At 39.0% G+C, this 27,451-nt stretch overlaps 1 protein-coding gene across 4 annotated transcripts in view; it reads left to right on the top strand.

The window, feature by feature from the left end:
- pax5 (paired box 5) overlaps positions 1 to 27,451 on the top strand; it is a 158,544-nt gene that overhangs the window by 97,493 nt on the left and 33,600 nt on the right. For all 4 annotated transcript variants that reach the window (XM_034035849.3, XM_034035847.3, XM_059025908.1 and 1 more), the window contains exon 8: positions 5,674 to 5,775. In XM_034035849.3, coding sequence (XP_033891740.1) covers positions 5,674 to 5,775 — 102 coding nt within the window. The remainder of the gene's footprint in view (positions 1 to 5,673; positions 5,776 to 27,451) is intronic.

Raw genomic sequence — 27,451 nt, 5'->3', positions numbered from 1 at the left:
GGGGGAAGGATAGGATGAAGGGGAGCTAATGAAGAGCTATTAAGTGAGAATATAGTGATGAGTTGATAGAGAAAGCAAAAGAAGAGGAGGAAGAGAAAAGGCAGGAGTCATTTATGTGACTAACACTACATTAGTTGTAGCATACATTAACAAGACCTTAGATTGGCCTTTAGCAGCTTGGTAACAAATGTTGGTTAGGTTTAGAGGGTTATAAGAGACGATTGTCTTTACAGCAGCAACAGCAGATACATATTGTTATCTGTTGGAATGGTTTTATAACTTTTACAATGTGAAAACAGTTTACTTGCGGGTGGGGGGGATCCCCCTTGCAAATTAATTTGTAATGAATTATGCATTTTGTATGAATTAAACTATTTGTAAAAAGAATGCTAATATTATTATTATTTGTTTATTTAGCAGACGCCTTTATCCAAGGCGACTTACAGAGACTAGGGTGTGTGAACTATGCATCAGCTGCAGAGTCACTTACAATTACGTCTCACCCGAAAGACGGAGCAGGAGGTTAAGTGACTTGCTCAGGGTCACACAATGAGTCAGTGGCTGAGGTGGGATTTGAACGGGGGACCTCCTGGTTACAAGCCCTTTTCTTTAACCACTGGACCACACAACCTCCTATATTAATAATAGTAGTCCTATGTCTAATCGTATGTGCTGTACAAGCTTCCTTATCCACGTGTAATTCTGGGTGTGTAACATCTGACCCCAGCTGCTACCCTCCTGGTTATTGATTTCATATGAACACCTGTAGCATCACCCACTTCTGGAAGAAATATGCCTCCAACAAGAAGCTGCCTTTGGCACTCAAGCGAGGTCACTACTGGTGGACCTCATTGTCAAGATGAGTAATCTCACTAACTAAATCATTACAGTGAGGCTTGTGTTACCACTGTTTTATCCAGCTCTAATTAGGTAGGGAAGAGACAGCTGATGTTAATACACTGGGCTTTGATGTTAGCAATAAGCCAAGCAGTGTCACAGCTCAAGAATGTACTGTCCCTCTTTTTTAGAGTATGCTCCTTTTAAAAAAATAATTAATTGGATAACACTTTTTAACATATGTCTAGGTAGGTGTTGTAGTACTTCTCCTGCTATGTGCCTGAGGCGTGCAATCATGTTAGTGTTTGAATGTATTCAGTTCAAAACACCTTGGTCTTGGTATCATGTTTTAATTGTAGAAAATACAACTTGCTGGGGTTTTGTATTGAATAAATAAATAGCGTTCAATATATATCCTTTAGTAGCTTCAGTTGCATCTCAATAGCTCCCTTTAATGTGCAGATGAACATTCCATTTCTAATATACTTTTTCACTTTTAAAATCTGTATAGGAGTAGGCCAAATGGTTTTCCCGTGAGTGGCCTCTCGCTCTGATCTTGAATTGGGTGGAAATCAACTTGTACCTTACAGAAGCCTATACTATATTGTTATCCATATATACATTAGAAAGAACACTTTTATTCAAAATATTTTGAGTTCACAAATTCTATTTCTTGTCCTGAAATTAGATTTCAAAATGTCACATCCTTCAATTTTTGAAAAACTACAAAGCGATATGTAATTTCAATATGTCAACGTAACATTACTAATTCTTTAGGGTGTGATGCAAAACATTTGGCCATAGCTGTAATGCCCCCCATATAATCTATGAAATAAAAACACTGGTTTGTTTTTCAAAGTTGTTTTTCTATCATCTATATGCTGGTGTATGAAATGAGCCATCAGCTTAGCAAAGAAACATACAATACGCCGCTAGCAGCAAGTAGCCTACCACTAGTGTTAAAAAATATCTCCTTTTACAGCCAGTTATTTAGTAAAAATAGTAGTGAACTACAGAAATAAAAAAAGGCAAAATGTGATAACAGTATCAAATTAGCTGCAGGAAGGATTCTTATCCAGGGCAATGTATAAAATATTGACCTGCCTGTCCTTGTATGAAATATGGGCGTGATCAAACACTTCAGGGTGTTTGGACACCTCCGTAGACAACAGTTTCATTCATGATTTTTCCTGGCAAGCACGTGTTGTCAGCACTTGGCTGTGATTGGTTAATACCCTGACAGTACCGCGTCATGGCGGGACTAGCGGTATCGCCCCGCGCTGATCTGTCCAACGCCATATGAAAGCAATGCCAGCGATACAGGCTGCAAAATGCCTCTAGTGCCTTACCGCGCCTATCTGTTGTGGGCTTTAGCACCTTAACACCTAAGTATTTCAGCTAGTATTTTGTTTGGGTAAAATGAAAACTATTTTTTAAGCCTATTTACTCGAAGTCAGTGGTAATACTTGTTTGTGGGGTCACCAACAAAATAAAAACATCCATTGAAGCAATTTGCCACAAGTAATGAATTGTTACCTGAAAGCGTTTAATCAAATAAACCCTTGCCCAAGTCTTTTTGTAATTGCTTTTATGTGTACACTGAGAGAATGTGAATGAGCCAGCCAGCAGTGAAATGTGAAGATTAAGCTAACTAATTGGGCTCTTGTCCATTGTTACAACAGTGCTTTTCTCCAACAAGTTGTTAGTCCAACAATATTAGACATATGATAATGTATTATTTATAATGATAAAATGATAGAAATATAAGCTAATGCTTATTATTCTTTGTGTTATTTTGATGTTTAAATAATTACTACTTGGTTCTAAGTTGCATGCTCTCTCAAGCATTTTTGTAAACGTACTCTACAAAGGTTTACACAGCCTCTTTGCAAAGGCTTAGAATAGATTAATTACCATTTGCAACCATCTCATCAGTTTTCAGAAGCTAATAAAGGATAGACCTGGATAGAACTTGGATTGGGGACCGCAAGGAAAATAAGGAGCTGCTGGAATTTATCAGTGGTGTTCATTTCTCTAGTCTGAACCACAGCTCAAACAATGTCCAGTGTTGGGAAGTTACTTTTAAAAAGTAAGCCGTTACAACTATAAGTTATTTGAGCTAGTTACATAAACTAATTATAGGCTGCAGTTTGAAATATTCTTTGAAGATCCAGCCCTGGTCCTGGAGGGCCGGTGTTCATCCTGGGTTTTGTTCTAACTGTACACTAAATTAATTAATTGGACCAATTAAGCTTCTAATAAGCACTTAATTGGTCCAACTAAGTAATTTAGGGTACAGCTGGAACAAAAACCAGGAGGGACACCAGCCCTCCAGGACCATACCTTCTGTGGCAGGGTGGAAGCCCTATAGGTGTAAATAGTGTGTATTTTTTTTTATTTTATTTTTTTTATAAATTTAGTCGTTGCCAATTATTTTTTATTATTTTCTCCCAATTTGGAATGGCCAATTATTTTATTACGGTCGGCTCACCACTACCACCCCTGCGCTGACTCGGGAGGGCGAAGATGAACACACGCTGTCCTCCGAAGCGTGTGCCGTCAAGCCGACCGCTTTTTTTCACACTGCAGACTCACCATGCAGCCACCCAAGAGCTACAGCGTCGGAGGACAGCGCAGCTCTCGGGCAGCTTACAGGCAAGCCCGCAGGCGCCCGGCCAGACTACAGGGGTCGCTGGTGCGCGGTGAGCCGAGGACACCCTGACCGACCTAACCCTCCCTCCCCCAGGGCGACGCTTGGCCAATTGTGCGCCGCCCCTTGGAAGCTCCCGTCCTCGATCGGCAAAGGAATAGCCTGGATTCGAAAATAGTGTGTATTTTTAATTTAAATTTGGCAGGGATGGGGTTAATTCCATCCCTACCAGAATCCACGTAGGGAATGTGGCTGGGGCCTTGATTGAATAATTGATGGTTAATCAAGCCCCAGCCACATGCTAATAAAGGGAGCAAGAAGCTTTGTATGTTGGGTGAGTTTTGGAGAATAGACAGTGAAGGCAAATGTCCAACCTAAACAATAGTGTTTTGTGTAAGCATGTGTTTTGTTTAAACCTTTATTTTGTTCCCGTGCTTTGTTCCTGTTTTTGTTTGTGTTTGTGTTTTTTTTTTAAAAAAAGAGCGCAAACAGCAATATAAACTGCAGCTTTCCGCCTCTGAGTTATATAGCGCCTAATGTGCAGACCTGCTTTCTAGAAATAAACAAACCAATCATATAATCAGGACATAAACACGAAAGCAAATTTGGTAATAAAAGCAAACAGATAGTAGAGGACAACTAGAGGCGCTCTTCTGAAGGGTCTTAACCAAATGTGAGACTGAACAGATAAGTCTTAAAACCTTTTTTAAACCGATCAACTGACTGGCAGTTCCTGATGTCAGCGGGGAGGTCATTCCATAGCACAGGAGCCAGCTGGCTAAAGGAATGACCACTGAGACCAACTCGTTTCACATCAGGATAAACCAGCAGGCCAGCCTGGGAGGATCTAAGGGTACGAACCGGCTGATAAGGACAAAGTAATTCAGTGAGATAAGCAGGACCATTGGGTGAGCTTTAAGTCAGGAGAAGTAGTTTAAAAGAGATTCGATACTTGATGGGAAGCCAATGAAGTTTAGCCAGGACTGGTGTAATGTGGTGGTACTTTTTCATACCAGTCAAGATTCTGGCAGCTGCGTTCTGAACTATTTGTAATCTGTCAGTTGCTTTGGATGGAAGGCCTGCAAATAGGGAGTTACAATAGTCAAGCCTAGAGGTTACAAATGCATGGATCAAAATCTCGGCATCAGTGAGAGAGAGAAAAGAGGATTTGACAACAGAAGAAATATGTGCCTCAAAAGACACTGTGGCATCTAAGTTACCCCAAGACTCTTTATAGAAGCTGAAGGCTGCATTAGATAGTTACCATAACTAAACTGAAAAGAAAAGAGAGATTTCAATTGTGTTTTAGTCAGTAAGCAGAAGTTCAGTTTTACTGACATTTAGCTGCTAAAATTTAGTAGACATACAAGATTCAGTGTCTGCAAGACAACTTGGTAAACTAATATATCAGAAGAAATGTTAGTATTCAATTTCAAATATAGTGTGTGTCATCTGCATATGAATGAAACCAAACACTGTGTCTACGGATGATGTCACCCAAGGGCAAGATGTAGATGTTATAGAGCAGTGGGCCCAAAACCTTAGCCCAGGGGGGGCACCAGAATTAACATCCAAGTGAGCTAGTGGAAATTCACCAAATTTAACATATTGTGTTTGTCCGACAGATAAGACACAAACCAAGCAAGAACAACACCATCTACCACCACAACAGAATTTAATCTGTTATTTAAGAGTATAAAGTGGTTGACAATACCGAAGGCAGCTGATAGGTCCAAAGACAGCAACAGAGAGGGTGCACCTAAGTCAGAATTTAACAAGAGGTCATTTAAGACACAAACTAAAGCTGTCTCAGTGCTGTGATTAGGCCTGAAGCCAGATTGGAGGAGCTCTGATATGCCGTTATATTTTAAAATGAAAATACATGTGTTCTATAATGTGTACTTTTTAAAACTGCACTACTGAGCTCAATGTAGCTAATGAAAGTGCAAAACAGGTAAGCTAGTTACTTTAACTTTTATACAGTAATATGTTATTTTGGCAATGGGGCTTTGGTTATTTATGAAACACTGTGAAAGCAAATATGTGCTGAGAGTAGTAACAAAAGTTTTTTTTCAGAAAGAAGTTTAGACAAATGGCTGGTGCTTGCAGAGGCGTTTGGGAGATGTATAAACAAGTCTATCAGTTTGTGAATGCTCACATTGGTGATTTGTCGGTTTATTCTTCAGGTCGTGATTTAGCAAGCACAACCCTCCCAGGATATCCTCCCCACGTCCCCCCTGCTGGACAGGGAAGCTATTCCGCTCCAGCGCTGACAGGAATGGTGCCTGGTGAGTTTTCAAACCCTGCCGCTGCATTTAAAAAAAGTAGAAAACACTGCACTTGTCTCACAGCTGAGGGCATCAGCCTCGAAACAAACATTCAAATAAAAAAAATATATACAATTTGAAGACAAGCAAGGGCAAAGGAAAGCAAGGCTCAGATTGTAGGGAATAAATGCACAGAAGGAGGGACTGGAGTAGAGGCTCCATAGTCCAGAGTATTAAGTGTGAATGGGAAACATGCTGTTATCATGATATACCATAGTGAAATATTGAAGGAATTTAATAGGCAACACCACATTTATTCTATTCATGTTTTTGTGGTCTGAACAGAGAAAAACTTAGTTTCAGAATGTTATTGATAATCCCCACCCTTTCAAATAAAAACCTCTCTTTAATTAGCACACAGCTAACACAATAAACTGTGAAGTGTTAATGAACTTAACCAAACCCTTCAGGTCAGTTGTGTTTGAAGATTTTTTAATGCAAGAAAGAAAATACATCCAGTTAGCCAAGCTCAAACAGCTTAGTGGCTTAGCTGTAATTTAATTCAAATAAGGTAATGTTTAACCACTGGTCATTCATTAAAATAACTGTTGCCACGTCTGTATTAGTAATTCTCTGACAATAGTCCTCTTACCCGCTTTTCATTTCTCCAGGGCTCCCAGTGGGCCAGCTTGTCTCTGGCACTTCCTCCTTCCACTTGTCTGTCAGTTTGACTGTCCTCCCATGAGAGAGGGGGGTGGGTAGAGGGCAAGGACAGGGGGCTTTGGAAAGAGGAACAGGGGGACAGTGAAAGCGGAGATTGTCCAGGATAAAGATGCAGAAAAATATAGTCATTAACAGGACTCAGAAAGCCAGCTGTCCTCTATGAACACCGGTAATTTGTTTTTAATGAAAAACATGCAGTGACCCTTAACAAATTAATGAATTCTTAGTCTGTCTATTTGTAATGATCAGAATGTAAGGTACAAGCTAATGGAAGGGGGACAGTGCATCAGGAAAGATTGTATTTTCTTGGCTTACACCTCCAAGCAAGAAACCAGTGAGAACATGAACGTGAGATGTTTATTTCAATAAGGCTGCATTTAATTAAAACGTTTGCTTTTCAAACGTCTTCCTGCCTGTTTCTAGAAACATTTGGCAGTATAATCATACAGTTCTAAATGGGATTGCCAAGGGAGAGGGACAAGTGAGGACAGCAAGTGAAGTTTACAATCCTGATTTTAACTACAACTTTCATTATACCGTGACTACAGTTATTGAAGTTTTTTCAAATTAATTTACTACATAAATGATGGAACAAACATGCTGTAGCTTCCCTTACTAATGCTCTACAATGCTATATATGTTTCCCGTTGTCTACATGACATTTCATTAGATACTGTGTTCTGAATTTACTGCCTGACTAACTACCTGTACCTGAAAGCTTTTGAAGTGAAAATAGCTGGACAGATATCATGTCAGAACTATCACTGCCTCCTTATAAACCAATTAGAAGGAGCTACAAAAGAATCTGAATTGTCAATTGTAAGCGCTGGCTGAAACCGCAGCTGTCTTGTACATTTTCTTCTGTCACATTTCTAAGAAACAAAAAAAAAATCATCAACTTCAGGGAACTGCAGAAGCCACAGTGCAAAACTGAGTTACAACACCATGACTGTGGGATTTTGTAACCTATATTTTAGCGAGTGGAAGAAAGACCCATGCGTGAATCTAGAATCAAACAAACATCTTTTTTTCCTTAAGTGTTTTAACGCACGTTATACAGCATAAAACACATCTTGAGGATATAAATCGCATTAATACTTAAATGAATTCAGACACATTTCTTTAATTCTCCAAATCCTTTACATTGAATACCTCTAATGGTAGATCATTCTACTTGTAATGACCTTTACATTATTTATTTTCTGACACTGATGGATCGAAAGATATAAATAAATGTACCTGAAGCTGTCACATCATTTTCAGTATGAAACGCTTTACAAATACTTTTTCACATATATTTAGGTGTCTTCTGAGAAAATAGTAGTTCTGTTTGTTTGCCTACTGATCTAGAGTCTTGTTGTTTTACTCCACAAGAATAACATTATCTATCTATCTATCTATCTATCTATCTATCTATCTATATATATATATATATATATATATATATATATATATATATATATATATATAATATATATATATATATATATATATATATATATATATATATATATATATATAAAATGACATACATACACAGGTTAACTTTTTAAGGCAGTAGTGAGTATTTGCTACCTGCCTGGAAAGTAGGCAGCAAAATTGTCTTATTCGGTAGCAGGTTATTTGAATAACAATTATATATAAAAATAATTAAAAAAAATAAACAGCTACCTACTGTTTTAAATAGACTGAATATTCCAAACTATCACATAGTCTGCCTTGTATTGCACAATACCGGAGACCACAGCACAGCAGAATGGCGCTTTTCTCTCTTTGTCACTTAAAAAATATTTAAGATAAAAAATGACACAGAACAGATTTAATGACTTGATGTGTGGGTATAGCCATAAGGAACCCCTCATCTGACAGATATAACCTCAATTGCATCGGAATTTGCACAGAGAAATACAAACAGACAGAATTTCTTTGGAAAGTGTTTTCGCTTTCATTCTATTGTGTTCCAAATAACCATGTTAAGTATTGTAGTGAGTAACCTCTCTACGATATTATTTAAATTTACCATTTAAAATACTTCTCGTTCTATTATATATATATTTTTCACTAGGTAAGTGATTTAAAATGTAATTTAGCATATTTTTGGTCAAATACAAATTTAATAAATTCAACATAAAGCAACACAACATACTGTTTCAAAGCAGGAATTGTTAGAATAAACTTAAACCAGAATTTACCATCTAATAATGTAATCCAGCCGTACCACCTTAAATATGGTGATAGCAGGCTACTATATGGAGAAGATCTATGCCCCCCACCCCCTTCAAGTGCCCCTCCGCAGCCTTTGTTTACGCTCGCACCCTGACTTTTCACTGCATTTTTAAATGCTGTACAATTTTGAAGAAATTAACTTGGAAGTAATAACAGAATAAGGGATATCAACCAAGGTTAATTTAAAAAAAAACAAAAAAAACACAACATCAATCCCAGGTGGGGGACACTGCTGCTGTACCCTTGAGCAAGGTACTTTAGATTGCTCCAGTAAAAACCCAACTGTATAAATGGGTAATTGTATGTAAAAAATAATGTGTAAAAAAAATAATGGAATTGTATGTCAAAATAATGTGATATCTTGTAACAATTATAAGTCGCCCTGGATAAGGGTGTCTGCTAAGAAATAAATAATAATAGGTCTACTAATTGTTCCATTCTTGGGAATACCAAATTCCTTTTTTCAAAAAAGGCCAATTCCATTTGTTCCCACTTTTTACCAACATATTAATAATTAAATATGGCATTTGAACATAAATATAATGTTGGTAATTAAAATAAGTACATTTAATAAATATTACCACAATTCTTTATTTTTTTTTCCTCAATCAGACTCTTGTTGCTGTAATAGTAAGTAAAGCACCTGAAGACATTCAAACCTGTCATGTTTATAGGCATCACATGGCTCATTGCTGGCATTAAAATAAGCAGGAAAACCTAAGAATTATATTACAACAGTTCAGAAAACCAAATGTCCAGCACAGTCGTGAGAATCATATTTACAGTCTTCCACTGACACAGGGGCAGTTTACAAGCAAAAACTGAAAAGCGTGACAACAGATCTCTCGCGCTTTTTTGGTCATGACAGTTCTGCTTCCACGTTTACATGAGAGTTTATTTTAGAGAGAGAATTTAGTCGTCCAAATGCAAACGAGCTAATTAATAATAAAATAATAATGGGAGGGTTTTTTTAAATATCACCAAACGCGCTGAAAAGAGATGCTGCGCGATAAAGGATATCGTTCAAATAATGCACAGGGGTTTACATGAGGCTTTACGCGCTAGGCAGAGATGAAGAGAAGGTTACCCCCATCTGTCTAGAATGCAAAAGGCTTGCAGTTAAAACGGTTCATGCTGCCAAGAAGACGAAAATAATAATAGTTATTACTATTATTGTTTAGAATTAGTTGTTCTAGAAATGGTAGAAGTAGCATGTGTACAAAAAACGACAGCACTCACCATTTCCCATTACTGCTTTTCTTATGCTTCTTAGGCTACTGATGTCCTTTCACATACCCATATATATCAGTCTTAGCCAACTGCGTAACTGTTAATGTGCTAAACAAAAGGATTATGCGTTCAATAATCTCAAATGTGCGTTAATGTGGAACAAATATATGAAAAACAACTCATGAGCGGGCTCCCGAGTGGCGCATCCAGTAAAGGCGCTCCTCGCAGGATGTGCCCTATAGCCTGGAGATCGCAGGTTCGAACCCAGGCTATGTCACAGCTGACCGTGACCGAGAGTTCCTAGGGGGCGGCGCACAATTGGCTGAGCGCTGCCCGGGTAGGGAGGGCTTAGGTCGGCAGGGGAATCCACGGCTCACCGCGCATCAGCGACCCCTGTGGCCGATAGGGCGCCTGTGGCTCTGCAGCGGAGCCGCCAGATCTGTGCTGTCCTCCGGCACTATAGGTCTGGTAGCATTGCTGTGGATCTGCAGTGCGAAAAATGACGGCTTGGAAGGAGCACGTTTCGGAGGACGCGTGTTTCAGCCTCCGTTTCCTGAGTCGGCGGGGGGGTTGCGAGCGGTGAGCCGGGGATACAGATAATAATTGGGCATGCTAAATTGGGGTGAAAACCGGGGTAAAAATAATTGGCGACGACTAAATTAAAAAAAAAAAAAAAAAAAACAACTCATGATGTGTTGGTTTCAAACATAGGTACTTTGTTGAAATATTAAAATTAATTATGCAGAAAATGTGGAAACTTACAGAAACGCTGTTAATATAATAAATACATAATTTGTGTGTTTGCTAATTAGTTATAAGGGTATATAAAATCATAGGCCTACTTACAACGTAGTTACGACAAAAATGGATGGACAAACACTGGCTAGATTAAGTCTTGTATGGGAAGAACTCCTTCAGCCCCATGCAATGGGTTTGCAGGAAAGGAATCGTGCATCTATTGCTTTCTTATCTAGAGCTTTCTTTCCAGCAGACACCCTCATCCACTTCGTTCCTATGTAAAGACCTCTATTTGTGTATCGGCAGGAAAGACGAATGCGGGCGCATCATCGTCCCTCTGTTTGGTGGGAGGAGGTTGTGCTTCACGAGTCTTTCTCTGTCAAACAATGGATTGAAACATTTCGGGTCATCAGAACTACGTTTGACCAACTAGTGGAACTTGTATGGGTGGACATGGAGCCGCCACCAATACGTGTCCGTACACCTGTGCGCTGCAGAAGCGAGTGGGTATTGCTCTGTACAAACTTCTCTGACCGCTGATTCGGCAGGACTGCGCACAGCAGAACGGGTGCCCACCTCAGCGGGAGCTGGGGTAGGCACCTGCAGTTCTCTTGTTACTGTGCGCAGAAATTCAGCGTGCAACGCAACCACCTCTTGGTGCTGTTGATCAGCATGGTCCAGCCTTTCCAAGAGGTGGCTGTATTGTCGATCCTGTCTGGCAGCGGTGCATGCAATCAGACGGTACATCCTTCTGTACTGCAGGCGCATCAGACGATGCTCCTGGATCAGCAGCTACAACGTTCAAACCAACTTTAATTTAAAGAAGAACAGTTGTGAATTGCTTCACAGCTTTTGTTTTACATGTGAATCCAATAATATGTGAAAAAAAAACATATCGCATATGCGCACACACTTAGCCTGACATGCGTAAAATGGCTTGATATCCCCAACCATTTGTTTTTTTCACAAATTATTATTAGGATTCACATGTAAAACAGAAGCTGTGAAACAATTCACAACTGGTCTTCTTTAAATTAAAGTTGTTTTGAAAATGCTAGCTGCTGTGGTTGGGGATATCAAGCACTTTTAATTGACGCTGGGACGGTGGGGTGTATATGCGATATGTTATTGTATTCACAAATTATTCTTAGGCTTCACAGGTAAAACACAGACTGTGAAACAATTCACATTTGGCATCCCTTAAATTAAAGTTGGTTTGGACGCTCTAGCTGCTGTGGTTGAGGAGATAAAGCCATTTTACGCGTATGTCCGGTATGTTGTTATTTTCCAGAAATTATTCTTAGGATTCACATGTAAAACAGAGACTGTGAAACAATTCACAATTGGTCAATCTGGTGTTGCGTGCTGTCAGAAGGGGTGGAAGCTTGAAACATCCTGCGGGAAAAAAAGCTACATTATTCGTAGTATTATTATTATGATAATAATGCTGGTCATAACGATCTAGTAGTTCTCATGCATCATTCATAATACACTGAAATGAATAAATGATGGTATAAATCAACATCTCTATATGCAATTTATATATAATTTAGCCGCGACCCTCATCAGGAGAAGCGGATTGATAATAATGGATGGATATTTAAGTGATTTGTATTAGTAAGACTGGGATAAGGAAAATCTTACTTACGCTACAGAGGAGGACAGAAAGACCGTATCCCAGAGAAGAGCGTTCTTTTACATAGGGGAAGTGGAGGAGGTATCGTGTTATTTCTTGAAAGTCTATCGTTAAGTATTTTGCATGACTGTGGAGTTTGTTGCTATGGGACTAATGAGGCCACTTAGCGCGCTTTTTTTGCCGTGCACTTTTGGAACGAGCACAATCATGCGTCATTTGCACGTGACACGTCATGAATGCACTATAGTAGCGCGATTAAAACTTGCATGTAGGTTTTTTGAAAAGACCTGTTTAGCTTATTGCTGGCATTTACAATAACAATAAAAATATGAAAGTTTAGTAAAAGTCCAGCAATGTCCTGTGAGAGTAATACCATGTACAGCACTCCACAAATTAAGTTTAGCACTTTACTGGCATTATAATAATAACCAGGATAAAATATGAAACACTGATAAAGGTGTGTTGACTGACTCGTTGCTTAAAACAGGTTTGCTGCTGTGTATTACCTGATTGTAATTTAAATAGCGACCCTTTTAATGTAAACGCATAATTAATCCTCTCAATTGTTTCTTTCCTAATTCTGCAGTGGTGTTTGCAAGATTTAAAAAGGAGGTGTGTCTCCAGACAGACTGTCTTCATGAAACCGACGGCGTGTAGTGTGGTGACTACATCCTTTACACAGTAAAGTGATACATTTCCTTTAAGGATTGTATAGCTAGAAAAATAGTTTTGAGCTAATTTCTTCCTCGTCAGAAAATATCATTCAATTAAGAAACTGACGTGGTTTAAAATGGCTAATTATAGCTTCATTAAAGGCATGTAGCGTGGAAAGAAATAAACTAAACAATAATAAAATATGCAATTAATTTAGCGTACTTCGGGAAAGGTCTGCCTTGAGTGCAGTACCTTAGTCATAAGAACATAAGAAAGTTTACAAACGAGAGGAGGCCATTCAGCCCATCTTGCTCGCTTGGTTGTTAGTAGCTTATTGATCCCAGAATCTCATCAAGCAGCTTCTTGAAGGATCCCAGGGTGTCAGCTTCAACAACATTACTGGGGAGTTGGTTTCATACCCTCACAATTCTCTGTGTAAAAAAGTGCCTCCTATTTTCTGTTCTGATTGCCCCTTTATCTAATCTCCATTTGTGACCCCTGGTCCTTGTTTCTTTTTTCAGATCGAAAAAGTCCCCTGGGTCGACATAGTCAATACCTTTTAAAATTTTGAATGCTTGCAGATCACCGCGTAGTTTTCTTTGTTCAAGACTGAATAGATTCAGTTATTTTAGCCTGTCTGCATACGACATGCCTTTTAAACCCGGGATAATTCTGGTCGCTCTTCTTTGCACTCTTTGTAGAGCAGCAATATCCTTTTTGTAACAAGGTGACTAGAACTTAACAGTGCCTTATTACTCGTTTTTCTTGATCATTTTCGCTAAAAGCAGTATATAATATATTATATATATATATTGTTTTCTTTTTGTTTTTTTTTACAGTCGCTAAGTGTATAGTGAGGCTCTACGTTTGAGCTAGGTTTTTGTTTTGTTTATTTTTGTTTTGTAATAAAAAAGTACACAAGTGCTTTATTGTGCAGTTCTGGGTCTGGGTCTGTGTTTTTAAAGGGCAAACAAGCCGATAACAGAGAGTCTACGTTACTATATATATATATATATATATATATATATATATATATATATATATATATATATATATATATATATAAACAGTGCCTTGCATAAGTATTCACCCACCTTGGACTTTTCCACATTTTGTAGTGTTACAACCTGGAATTAAAATGGATTTAATTGGGATTTTTACATTTTGATTTACACAACATAGTAAACACAAAAGTTAATTTAACAAAAAAAAAAAAAGACATTTGTTGGTTGCATAAGTATTCACCCCCCTGAGTCAATACTTGGTAGAAGCACCTTTGGCAGCAATTACAGCTGTGAGTCTTTTTGGGTAAGTCTCTACCAGCTTTGCACATCTGGATCCTGCCATTTTTGCCCATTCTTGGCAAAATTGCTCTAGCTCTGTCAAGTTGGATGGGGACCGTTGGTGAACAGCAATTTTCAAGTCTTGCCACAGACTCTCATTCGGATTGAGGTTTGGGCTTTGACTGGGCCATTCTAAGACATTCAGGTTCTTGTTTTTAAACCAAGTGTGTTTAGGGTCATTGTCCTGCTGGAAGGTGAACCTCCGCCCCAGTCCCAGGTCTCTTGCGGACTGAAACAGGTTTTCCTCCTAGAATTTCCCTGTATTTGGCTCCATCCATCTTGCCCTCAATCCTGACCAGTTTCCCACTCCCTGCCGATGAAAAGCATCCCAATAACATGATGCTGCCACCACCATGCTTCACCGTGGGGATGGTATTCTCAGAGTGATGAGCAGTGTTGGCTTTGCGTCACACATAGCATTTTGCGCTAAGGCCAAAAAGTTTAATTTTGGTCTCATCAGATCAGAGAACCTTTTTTCCACATGTTTGCTGTGTCTCCCACATGCCTTTTGGCAAAATCCAACCAGGATTTGATATGGGCTTTCTTCTCGCCACTCTTCCATAAAGCCCAGCTTTGTGGAGCGTCCGGGTTATAGTGTCCCATGGACGGTTTCTCCCATCACAGCTGTGGATCTCTCCAGCTCCTTCAGAGTTACCATTGGCCTCTTGGTTGCTTCTCTGACTAATGCCCTCCTTACCTGGTCACTGAGTTTTGGTGGACGGCCTTCTCTAGGCAGAGTTACGGTTGTGCCATATTCTTTCCATTTTTTAATAATGGATTTAACAGTGCTCCGGGGGATGTTCAAAGTTTGGGATATTTTTTTATAACCCAACCCTGATTGGTGCTTCTCCAGAACTTTATCTCAGACTTGTTTTGACAGCTCCTTGGTCATTATGATGCTGTTTGTTTAGATATGCTCTCTAACAAACTCTGGGGCTTTCCAGAAACAGGTGTATTTAATCTGAGATCATGTGACACTTTAATTGCACACAGGTGGACTCCATTCAACTAATTATGTGACTTCTGAAGGCAATTGGTTGCACCAGAACTTATTTAGGGGTGTCACAGCAAAGGGGGTGAATACTTATGCAATCAAGACTTTTCAGTTTATTTGTAAATAATTTTGAAAAATATGTAGATTTTTTCCCCACTTTGACATTATGGACTATTTTTTGTAGATCAGTGACAAAAATTCCTAATTAAATCCATTTTAATTCGAGGTTGTAACACTACAAAATGTGGAAAAGTCCAAGGGGGGTGAATACTTATGCAAGGCACTGTGTGTGTATATATATATATATATATATATATATATATATATATATATATATATATATATATATATATATATATATATATATTTATTTATTTATTTTAAAATTTTGCATCAGCTTACAGCGGAGGCATTGCATGCGTCCAACAAAATTGACTGATCTGAACTAACTGGTTGGATGTTAAAGCATTGAAAATTGCATTTACAATGACATGGGAGCCCCTAACATTTATTTACCAGTGGTGTCTAACGACCAGTGTATGTATATAGCGTAGTTATAGTATACAGTATGAAAGTATTTATTGTTTACAACACCCTATGTTATTATATTTATATTGTATATGTTTGCATATAATTTATCTTGTAACAGCCTTGTATAAAGTAGTCAAACTGCTACTAGTAATAATGCTAATAATAAAAACAATACTTATTCATAAGACAGGAGTTCAATAGTACTTTCATATCAGCTGATGCTGATAAAACCTTGTATTTGGGAACAGTGGTAATGAGTTAATTTCTTCACATATTTTACAATTACTAGGCCTATTCAGCAACGTTTGATAGTCAATGCAAAATACTTTTACTGGATTAATAAGTCCTTCTATCTGTATTGTCATGTTTATTGCCATAGTGACTATGGTTATCAATGGTGGAGTTTCCATGCGTGTTTTTTTTTTTTTTTGTCTCATGTAAAATGCTTTTTGGGGTTTCCATTCGCTCAGTTTATTTTACTTGAGTAAACCAGGCTTTTCACCCGATGTCATGCAAATGAATGGGAAAGGTGGGGGTTGATATGTAAATTAGCTATGTGTAAAGTACTCTTGCTGTTTTTGAAGATTACTAGTGAAATTTTGTGAAACTGTGGTTTCTATGCGCAGAGAACTGGTACACAAATGAATCCAAGCTGCTGTAATAAAGCAAAATACCTTGTGCCTGGTTGGTTAATATTGTGTTTTACTCCTCTTGCCCAAATTGTTTTTCAAATGTCATTAGTGGGGTATCATGTCATTAGTAGTGAATACTGTTTCAAGTAATTTACCTTAGGACTCATTAATTAAAAATGAACTTGGAGGTGTTGCAGATCACCAGGTGTTGCAGATCACCATGGCTGAAAACCGGCGGAGACGTTTTATATTGTGGCATGCACAGGGGAAGGCTGCAGCAGGGCTGGTAGGTGACGTAATCACACATGAAGACATAAGCCCGATATACGCTTCTTGCAAAGGAGCCTGCTGTTTGTACAACGGTATCGGTGCTATGCTTCAGAGCGGGAGGTCCCGGGTTCATGCCCGCCCTCCGCCTGTGTGTGGATTGCCTCGCCCTGTGTGATGTGCCTGCCTGTGCTAGATCGCTACAATATATTTCCCTTTCATTCAGGCAATAAAGCATATAGGGGATCAGGTGATGCTGCGTGTACTGGCTTAGAAACCCTACCCGTCCCGACGGCTGACAGCTGCTGAGGAAGCATTCAACACCACATGCGGGCAAATACAGGTAGTGGGCACTTGAAAGGGAGGTGGCGGATACTGATGAAACAGACTGAAGTGCAGCATTAGTTCGTTCCCAGAATTGCCACTGCCTGCTGTATCCTGCACGAACTCTTGTCAACAATAAAATTAGGTGTTCAGGAATAGAAAAGCAGCACTGCCTTTTCAAAACAAGCACAATCCATACACACACAGTATAAGGCTCGAAGTTAACACACACACTGCTGTGCAAAGGTCTTCGCCATGTTGCATTTTTATACTCTGGTGCATTATGACCATTAACAATTTAGTCAAAGCCTCCACTAGTGTTTTCTACTATTATAACAACCTTGACTTGCATAAAGAAGGAAAAACATTGAGTGAAATCAATCAATCTTTATTTTATAAGCGCATTTCATAGTGGACCACCATCACAAAGCGCTTTACAAGATGCAGTAACAACAAGAAAATCCATAATACTTTAAATACAGAGAAATGCATAATACATGATACACATTAAAAAAAAAAAGCATAATACATGAAATACAGTGGAAAGTGCATAATACATGACAGTAGCATAATACATGAAATAGTACATTAAATACAGTGGAAAGTGCATAATACTTGATAATAGCAAATAGTAGCAGCAACTAATAGCAGATATCAGGCTTAAAGAGCATGGAAAGCAAGAGATAACAGGTGGGTCTTGAGAGTTGATTTAAAGCGAGCGACGGTGGGCGTATCACGCACCAAAGGTGGGAAAGAGTCAGAGCCATGAAGCTAAACGAGCGTTCTCCAAGTGTGGTGCACTTTTGCTTGGGGATAACAAGCAGACCAGAGTCAGAGGACCTCAGCTTGCGGGCAGGGACATAGCGGGTCAGCAGGTTGAGGAGGTACGGGACCTGTGTGATGAAGGGCATTGTAGGTGAGCAGGAGAGTTTGGAAAATAATCCTGAACGTCACAGGTAGCCATCTGGTAAGGATCCTGGCAGCGGCATTCTGGACTAGCTGCAGTCGGTTTTTGGTACATGCCGGGAGACCACTATATAGATAGCTGTAGTAGTCTAGTCGAGAGGAAACAAATGCATGACAAAGTATCTCCGCATCCAGGAGGGAAAGGTAGGGACGGACTTTAGAGATGTTTTGAAGATGGTAGAAGGAAGATTTGACTACGGAGATGTGGGTATCAAAGAAAAGGTTGCTGTTAAGAAGTACAGCAAGGCTTCGTACTGTGGGGGAAGGCAGCAGCAGACAGTTTCTGAGGTTCAGGGCAGCTATATTTAGATTCTTAAGTTGAGTTTTAGATCCTACCAGAAGTTCAGATTTGCTAGTGTTCAGCTGAAGAAAATTGACAGACATCCAGGCCTCTATGTCTTGAATGCAAGCCGAGAGCCGGACCATGGCAGAGGGGCTTCCAGGGTCGAGTTTTAAGTAGAGCTGGGTGTCATCAGCATAGGAGTGAAACATGAGGCTGTGTTGGCAGATTAGGTGACCCAAGGGAAGCATGTAGATATTGAAGAGAAGGAGCCCAAGAACAGATCCTTGGGGGACACCACAAGTGAGCAGATTTGCAACACCACTGCTTCCATTATAGAAGACAGACTGCATACGTCTGGATAGGTAAGAGGACATCCAGGAGAGACAGGTTTCACAGATCCCAGCATACTTCTGAAGGCGGTCAAGAAGAATGCCATGATTTTTGGTGTCAAAAGCAGCTGTTAGGTTAAGGAGCACAAGCACAGAGGGAGCACCAACATCAGCATTGAGCAGGAGATCATTCACAGTCCGGAGCAGAGCAGTTTCAGTACTGTGATGTGGCCGGAAACCAGACTGTAGAGATTCAAGCAGATTGTTGTCTATGAGATGTTTCATCAGCTGACTGGCTACAGCCCTTTCGAGAGTTTTTGAGAGTAAAGGGAGATTGAAGATGGGATAGAAATTAGATAAATCAGCCGGGTCAAGGGAGGGTTTTTTGAGGACCGGCGTAACTCGGGCAAGCTAGCTTGCCTCACTCAATTTTCAAGGTGTGGTATCTGATGCATAATCAACAAATACAGAGAAACATCACAGGTGTCGTTGTCCATCAAATCAACAGTACGAAGATCACTCTTGAAATCAGGACAAAGGATGTGTTGCAGTAAGAATACCTCTGTTAAGAAAGGGAAACAAGACTAAAAGGCTACAATATGCTCAAGAACACATTAATTGGACTATGGAACAATGGTCAAAGGTGCTTTGGACTGTTGATGGATGGACAACGACACCTGTGCCAATGCTGTTGTCAATTCAATGCTTGCCTTCTTTCTATTCCTTAAGGACATTATCCAAGTATTGCTCATCCTTGTTAGACAGCTTTTTGGGTCTTCCTGTCCTGGGTATGTCAATTACAGATGATGTTTCTCTGTACTTGTTGATTATGCTTCGGATACCACACCTTGAAAATCAAGTGAGCTATTTCACTCATTGTTTTTCCTTCTTCATGCAAGTCAAGGTTGTTATAACAGTAGAAAACACTAGTGGAGGCTTTCAGTAAATTGTAAAATGCATCAGGGTAGAAAAATGCAACATGCAACAAGACTTTTGCACAGCAGTGTATATATAAATTGCTTTCCTGCTGATATAGAGGAAGAGCTTGAACTTGGTCTTAATCTCAAACTAATGCAAGTAGTAACTGGAGTATACCTTGGCCCATATAGTGGCAAGTAGGTTTTAAGGGGGAGAAAGGTCCTGTCCCAGCTAAAGCTACCTTTACCTTGTAGTGACTTCATAATTTGAGGGATTATATAAACCCTAAATGTGTTGGTGCTCATGAAATTGACTTCTTACCTAATATGGCCAACGCATTGACATAGTATTACTTTCTAAGATGCCGGAGATCACTTTGAGTTATTTCTTAATATTTGGTACACAGCTGTATCATATTATTTTACATGTGTTCCATTATTAATGTGTTCTAGTACCACTGCTACATTTCTTTTTTAACTTTTTTAAAAAATGTATTTTGATAACTGATTAAGAAAATATCACTGATTTTATAATAGCTACCCAACATTGTTGAAGGATATTATAACATTCAATGTATTGATATATTTGTATCTCAGTGATAAAACATATTTCATACTAGAAATCAGAACCCTGTGTCACCAGTTTCAGAAACAAGGCTGACAATTACAAGTACAACTAATGGCAAGAAACATGATTTCTAAAATGTATTTTTAAAAGTTAACCTTACTGTATGTTTTATGACACATTGCTGAAAAATCCTCAGATGAAACACTGACACTCCTTTTCTGCCTCTATATTTTAAAGGCTCCTTCATTTAACAGCCAGATTGCTGCAACACTTCTGGAGATTACAACAGAGATCAAACCAGACCTCACATGAACAGAAAAAAAGAACAGACTTATTAATTATACATCTTATATTTTTAACATTATATTAATGCTTTCACATTAGGAAGGACAGTAAAATGAGACCTCTTGTCACAGGCAAGGACAAGGTTATGTGATTAGTTGTTGGGTTATATATTTTTTAAATTAACAAAACATGTTTTCTACTTAAAAACAGCGCTTAAATAGGTTTCTGTAGCTTCCTGGAGGCTTAAGTCTGTTGTCTATCTGCAAACAGGACATGTGACTTACAGCAGTGAAGTAGTTTTTATTAAATCACACTGCATTAGCAAATCTACATATTCTGAAACAACTGTGATAATGTTGCTGATGCTAATAAGAAACGTGATTTAAAGGCATTGGTTATCACTCCTTTACCTCTATTTTACATGTTTTTTTAGGGTTAATTTGAATTGTTTATTTCACATACAGTACATGTTGTAGGTATAAATAACTGGACATTGTATTTATTTTATTATATGTTATAAAACAGGCAATTTAAATGTTGAATTTGCTCCAGTGGGGCTGATGAGGAGCTTCCGAAATAATTTGATATTTATGTATTGATTTTTAAATTATACATCATTGCTACACTGAGGCCTCCCATTCACTGATGTGTCAAGTGCAGACATGATATAACAGGGCGCTGTCAAGTGCCCATCATGTGAACTTTGAATTATTTCTTTTCTGAAATTTATGAGATCATATTTTAATATCAAGCAGCTGGGCTGAACAGAGGTAGAATTATTGCCCAGAAATATGTACTACAATGAAATAACTTAATGTAAATAAAATATATTATAATAATAATCTACTAATCCAATTTAGAAATAAGTCATGAATACATGTAGGTTAAATATTATTCACAGCTGTTGTTTTCATTAAGAATTGATTCCCCTAATTGGATGTTTTACTTTGTTTATCAATCATTAATATTGATGTTGTTTGTTTTATTACTGTTTCAAACACATTGTAAGACGACACAGTGAAAGAAGGAAGTGTGTTATGATGACAGCATTGGAAGTTTATTTAGGGGGTGACAGATTGCAGGAAACTAGATAAATGCACATTTTTATCAGCTGACTAAAACATGAATAAAAGGGAAGGGGGTCTGATTTTCAAACATGTTATGTTCCATTTTGTTTCTGGACAAGAAGCCACTGGTAATGTTACCATTAATGATGATTGAAAAATACACTACACAGACCTAATCCTATATTAATGAACTAATCCTTATATTTAAGGAATAGAACCTGAAGAAGAGGGCTTTACAGTCTGGTGAAGCCCATCTCGTACCATTATAAATAATGATTTTATGCAGCACTAGTTTTTGTTGCTAATGAATACAAACGTTTTCCTTTCCATGAGTAATGCGGTTTGCTCAGAATTCCATCTGTGGTCTGGTAGGCTTCAGTATCCTAGTGGTAGACTAAGCCGTGTCATCAGTTGCCACTGCTTAGAACAGGTGTGTTTGTGTTAACGTGACAGTAAGTGATGGACTTCCACACAATAACCTGACATTCAAAATGTCCCCCAATCACCAGTACAGTAAACCAAACAAACACGCATTGTGACGGTCAGGCGGTTCCTACAGAACAGTATCCTAATCCCAGACACTGGAACATAGCCACGCCAGCCCTGTCCACACATACACAGAAAAAAAACAACACAAAATAGATATATCGCAGCTTATCAAAAGTGGGTGGTAATCAGAGCCACAAATGATAACTCACTTTGTTAATAGTTAGTTAAACATAGGTCATCATAGCACCTAGTTTATTTTAATTTACTTCAAATATAAAAAACAATATAATTCTTAAAATATAAAAAACAATATAATTCTCCAAACGTAAAACAAGCTAGCTCCAGGGTTCCTAACTAAACAAAATATCAAGTTGCAGCATCGACCAGATGAAACAATTAACAGCGTCACTTATCTGCAAAGGTTGTCTTGTTTGCATTAAAGTGCTGCTCCTCTTTCTTTTTATTCATTCAGACTCCAGACAGGTAACTTTTTCAGTCTGTTCTTGGCTTTTGGTTTGAATTCAGCGGTCTCCACTGTGTTATCCAACAGATGATGGCCAACATAAGCAATAAACCCTTAAGGCTTAAAGGCATAGGCAGGTCAGCCACAGCATGTATGCGGTTAAAAATCTTTAAGACACTGTGGGAGGGTAGTGGGTGGAGCTTAGGGAAGGACCAGAAATGACAGCACACAGGAGCCGGAAGTGACGTTTAGTCCTGGAGCCCTGTACCAACAATGGTATCTGGGCAGGATTTTATTTTAACACACAATGAAAATAAACAGTCCAGTATTGCAGAAAACAAACAAGAAAGCCACCTGGAATACCAGCAATGGTAAACTCAGGTTTCAAATAAAAAGAGTAAACAAAAACATTGCGTTACAAATACAACAACAAAGGAAGCTCTGGGTTTCCTCTCACCGCCTCTTAGCTCCCTTCCAAGGAATAATGATTAGTCCTGGGTTTTTTCCCCACCGTGGTAATTCACCAAGGTTTTCTAAAGTATCAGGAGTCTGAATTACAGCAGATTTGTAAAAGCAAAACAACAAAGCACAGCGCGTCTCTTCCGTGTTTTCAGTTCAGGACAGGGAGACCGAATGGCAAAACCACACTGCTTAAATACTGCCGAGTCCCACCCCTCGCCCAGCACGCTGCCCCACGTCAGCCAATCGACGAGCACAGCACAGCTGATTGCAATGATGGGACTCAGCGGCCGCATGGTTCCACCTTGGGCCAAGATGGCTGCCCGACCTGGAACTTCCTGTCTGGTCAGAGTTCAGCCTCCTGACCCAATCACGGTTAACCCTACACAACACTGCTGGTGGTCGGGAGGGCGAATTACGACAGGGACTCCTTTCAATCCTGTCACAGACACGCATTACACTAATAAATGTTTTTATTAAAACCTATGAGTGTAATAGAAAGTAAGTGCAAAAGGTTCGTATCCGAGTTTGCCCAAAATACTGTACTCATAAGGGTTATAGGGGGGTGTACGTAGGACGACTCAGAAATTAAAATAAAAGAAAATAACGATCTTGATTTCATTTTTTAACAGTATTATATATGATCTCTAAAACACTGCATAAATGTTTCATTTTTGTTTAGTAGCTCAAAGGCTAGTGCAGTATAGTATCAAAATTGTCATCCACCTATACGCATGAGCGATTTCGATTGAGCAGATTTCCACTCTGATTAGGGTGGGAGCAGGCATCTAGCAATTCTAGCTACTTGCATGGAGCTTTTCTTCACTTCAGGTGCCTGGTTTGTGAACTGTTAAATGTAAAAGAATAAAAGTACAGCTCACTTTGTATTTTTTATTTAGACTTTGAGTGCAGGTTTGTGTATCTGCAAGTTTCAGTATTTAAGTTACAATTAGGTCCTAAAATGTATTAGTAAAATCAATTTTAAAAAGTTTTAGTAATTAAAAATTACTGGTAGTCTATGTATTAATGCTGATTGTGCTGTTTGTTCAGTAACTTATTCATAGTGTGTTCATAAAATTTGTTCAAAGTTTATTGAACGTATAGGACCGCGAGGAAGCAGACTTAGGGCACTATTCTGATTAAATGAGTGCAATCGCAAACACAGTGGTTAAAGTCAATCACGTCTGCCCTGCAGGAAGTGGCTTCTCCAAAAGTGCGATTCTGATGACATTAAAAACCCAGCGCAAGCACGTTGACAGCACCCAGCCAATCAGTGCTGAGTAGACTGGGGAATCTGCTATCCAGTCAGGGCCAGGCAACAATCCCTTTAACACTAGAACAACCACGTTTATAGGCATACGTAGAACAACCATGACCGGTCAATTTGACCAGCGTATTAAAAACAACATAAATATTGTAATGAAAGGACAAACAATTGAATATAAGTCGTAGTTTAATTCAGGAACGTCATATAAAGCTACTACACAACCGAAACAGATGTGTTTATATACAGACGCAACCACAAAAAATATTTAAAAAACAAATATTTGAAAATAAATTTGTGTATATACAGGTATATCATGTACATTTAAAACTGTACAACTGAAACAATGTAAATAAGTATCACACTTTTTTAAATAAATGGGTTTATATTGCCTAAATAACAAAGCGCAGATCCGGAACTGAAGCTATGTGTTTATACACAGACATAGCTATAATCGAAATGACATGAATAAATAAACATATGAACAGAATGGGCTTCATTTACAAAGTCAAATGTGTATATACAGTTATATAATGTACATACAAAACTGTACAACTGAAACAAAGTAAGTATCAAAAAAATTAACAAATGGGTTTATATTGCCTGCATAACAAAGCGCATATACACAACCAAAACTATGCGTTTATATACAGACAGTGATGTAGTCGAGGGTATACGCAGGTAAACTGCATTTACCCACTTTAATTTGAGCAATATATCATTTTCCCACTTATCATATAAGGGATACAGGGTTTACTCACTTGTACTCTCCTGGGTTAAAGACAATGTATTTTAATGGCGAGCGTCTGTGTTGTGTTCGGAGAATGTGAGCGGAGCGCAGCGGTGACAATTCCGCTCATATCCTCTGCTCTTTCTTAAGCCCGGGACACACCAGCGCGCTGCGTCGCTTCGCCTCGAGTCACTTTTTGATATCATGTGTTTCAATCATGGGGTTTCCATGCAGGTCAATTTACACGTGAAATGGCGATGCGCGTGCACGTTTGGTAGAATTACTCGGGTAAATCAGGTTTGTGGCCGAAAAAAACGGCCAATGAGAGAGATAGGGTAAATCTCATTTACTTGTGTGAATGACGAAACACACGGGAAAACCACGCCCAGTTTCACATGGAAACCCGCATTTCACATGTAAATGTTAATGTTAATGTTTATCCTTAACTATAAATATTGCAAGGGATCAGGTCAGTTGTTACTGTGGATTCCAAGACAGCAGAAAGTAGTGGCTGATGGGCGATTTTATGGTTAGCAGTGGAGTAGTTCATCTTAATGCTAATGCGGGCGGTCTTTTTTATTATTGTTTTTTGCTGTGTCTGGTCTGTCATGTTGTATATATCTTGTGGGTTTACAGTTCTGTATAAAACCACTTACCACGAACTGCGTTATGCATTTGTTATAGTATTAAAGCAGCTGTTTGAGAATACACTTGCTGTAAAAACTACGCTAAAGTTAAACACGAAGAGCAAGTGAGCTGCTTAACTGAATTAATTCCCGTCCTTTTTTGATCCCAGCTATGTCCAAAGACAACGCGCGTCTGCCCTCCACGTTAATAAATATAGTTTGTGACCTGGATGTCATATGCCAGCTCGATCGCCCAAAACAGAGCAACAGCATCCAAGTTGTTGATGCCCTCTCAGAACTGACCAAATAAAATTGCAAATGAACGTATTGATTGTGTTTTATTTGTTTGTATCATTAATTAATTTAACACAGCAGTAAATCCAACACAACTTAAAAGAAAGGAGAGCATCTCTGACAGCACGAGCCACCTCAAATTGAAAAACAATTTGGTCAAGAGCAGTAAAGCACATTATTAACCAAGCAGGCACAGGGTATTTTGCTTTATTACAGCAGCTTAGATTCACTCGTGTACCAGTTCTCTGAGCATGGAAACCACATTTTCACAAAATGTCACTAGTAATCTTCAAAAACAACACGAGTACTTTACAGATAGTTAATTTACATATCAACCCCCACCTTTCACATTCATTTGCATGACGTTGGGTGAAAAGCGAATGGAAACCCAAAAAAGCACTTTACACGAGACATTTTTCTCGTGTAAATGTCTCGAGTTAAAAAAAAAACTAAAAGTGCGTTCAAATCTTAAAATTGTGGTTTGAAAATGGAAAATGAATGGTTACCATGCTCAGGCATGATGGAAAATACTGTGAAGTGACTTTATTTGTCACCTTTTTTTATAACTCTTTTGTGCAAACTCCATGGCAGAACATATATTTAAGAAAATTTAAACCGTGCTCAGTTCTTCTCAGTGCTGTAGGAGCAGGCCGGAAATGTCTGCTCCAGCAACTACCCCGCTCGACTCCCCGGCTCCATATACAACTACCTCGCTCGACTCCCCGGCTCCATATACAACTACCCCGCTCGACTCCCCGGCTCCATATACAACTACCCCGCTCGACTCCCCGGCTCCATATACAACTACCCCGCTCGACTCCCCGGCTCCATATACAACTACCCCGCTCGACTCCCCGGCTCCATATACAACTACCCCGCTCGACTCCCCGGCTCCATATACAACTACCTCGCTCGACTCCCCAGCTCCATATACAACTACCCCGCTCGACTCCCCGGCTCCATATACAACGCGAGCAGGGGGGCGTGGCCACTGGACTGCATGTTCTTTGTGTGTGTGTGTTCTGTGATTGATTGTTTATGCTCTGTTAATGTTCGTTGTTAGACATGCTGGACCTGCATGGCGGTGCTTTTAACCTTCATTTTAGTCCGCAAAAGGACGCTCACAGAACTGTTCCCCTAGAGCGCACCATCGGGTCTGTGATTTTTCATTTGAACAGCACCTGAGAGTGGAAATAACTGTATGGTGGGGCTCTGATTGGTTGAGGGGCAATAACAATGTATCTGTTCATGTTTATCTGTTCAATCTATCTGTTCAACGCCACCAAACAGGTATTTACCCACTTTTTTGTTTACCACTACACCACTGTATACAGACATAATATAATCTAAATGACATGAATAAATAAATAGTTGAACAGAATGGGCTTCATTTACAATCGTTTACAAAGTCTAAGTGCTGACACAAATCACACAGATCCTGCGCTTTTCAAACTATGCAGTGCACTTAACGCAGACTGCCTTTGTGCATTTGGCACAGCTATCAACAGTAATTTAGGCTTCTGGCACCAAATGCTCCACTGGCATATACTAGTACTAGTACAATTCTGCTGCATCAGAATCATTATTTGGTAAAATTTACAGTAATTCCAAACACTGCTTTGCTGTCCTGCGTCTTCCGCGATCCATTTTCAATGTGTA

The sequence above is a fragment of the Acipenser ruthenus genome, chromosome 1, assembly GCF_902713425.1.
Source record: "Acipenser ruthenus chromosome 1, fAciRut3.2 maternal haplotype, whole genome shotgun sequence".
Taxonomy (NCBI): Eukaryota; Metazoa; Chordata; class Actinopteri; order Acipenseriformes; family Acipenseridae; genus Acipenser; species Acipenser ruthenus.
Note: the sequence above shows the minus strand (reverse complement) of the source record. Positions and strands in the feature narration are given on the sequence as shown.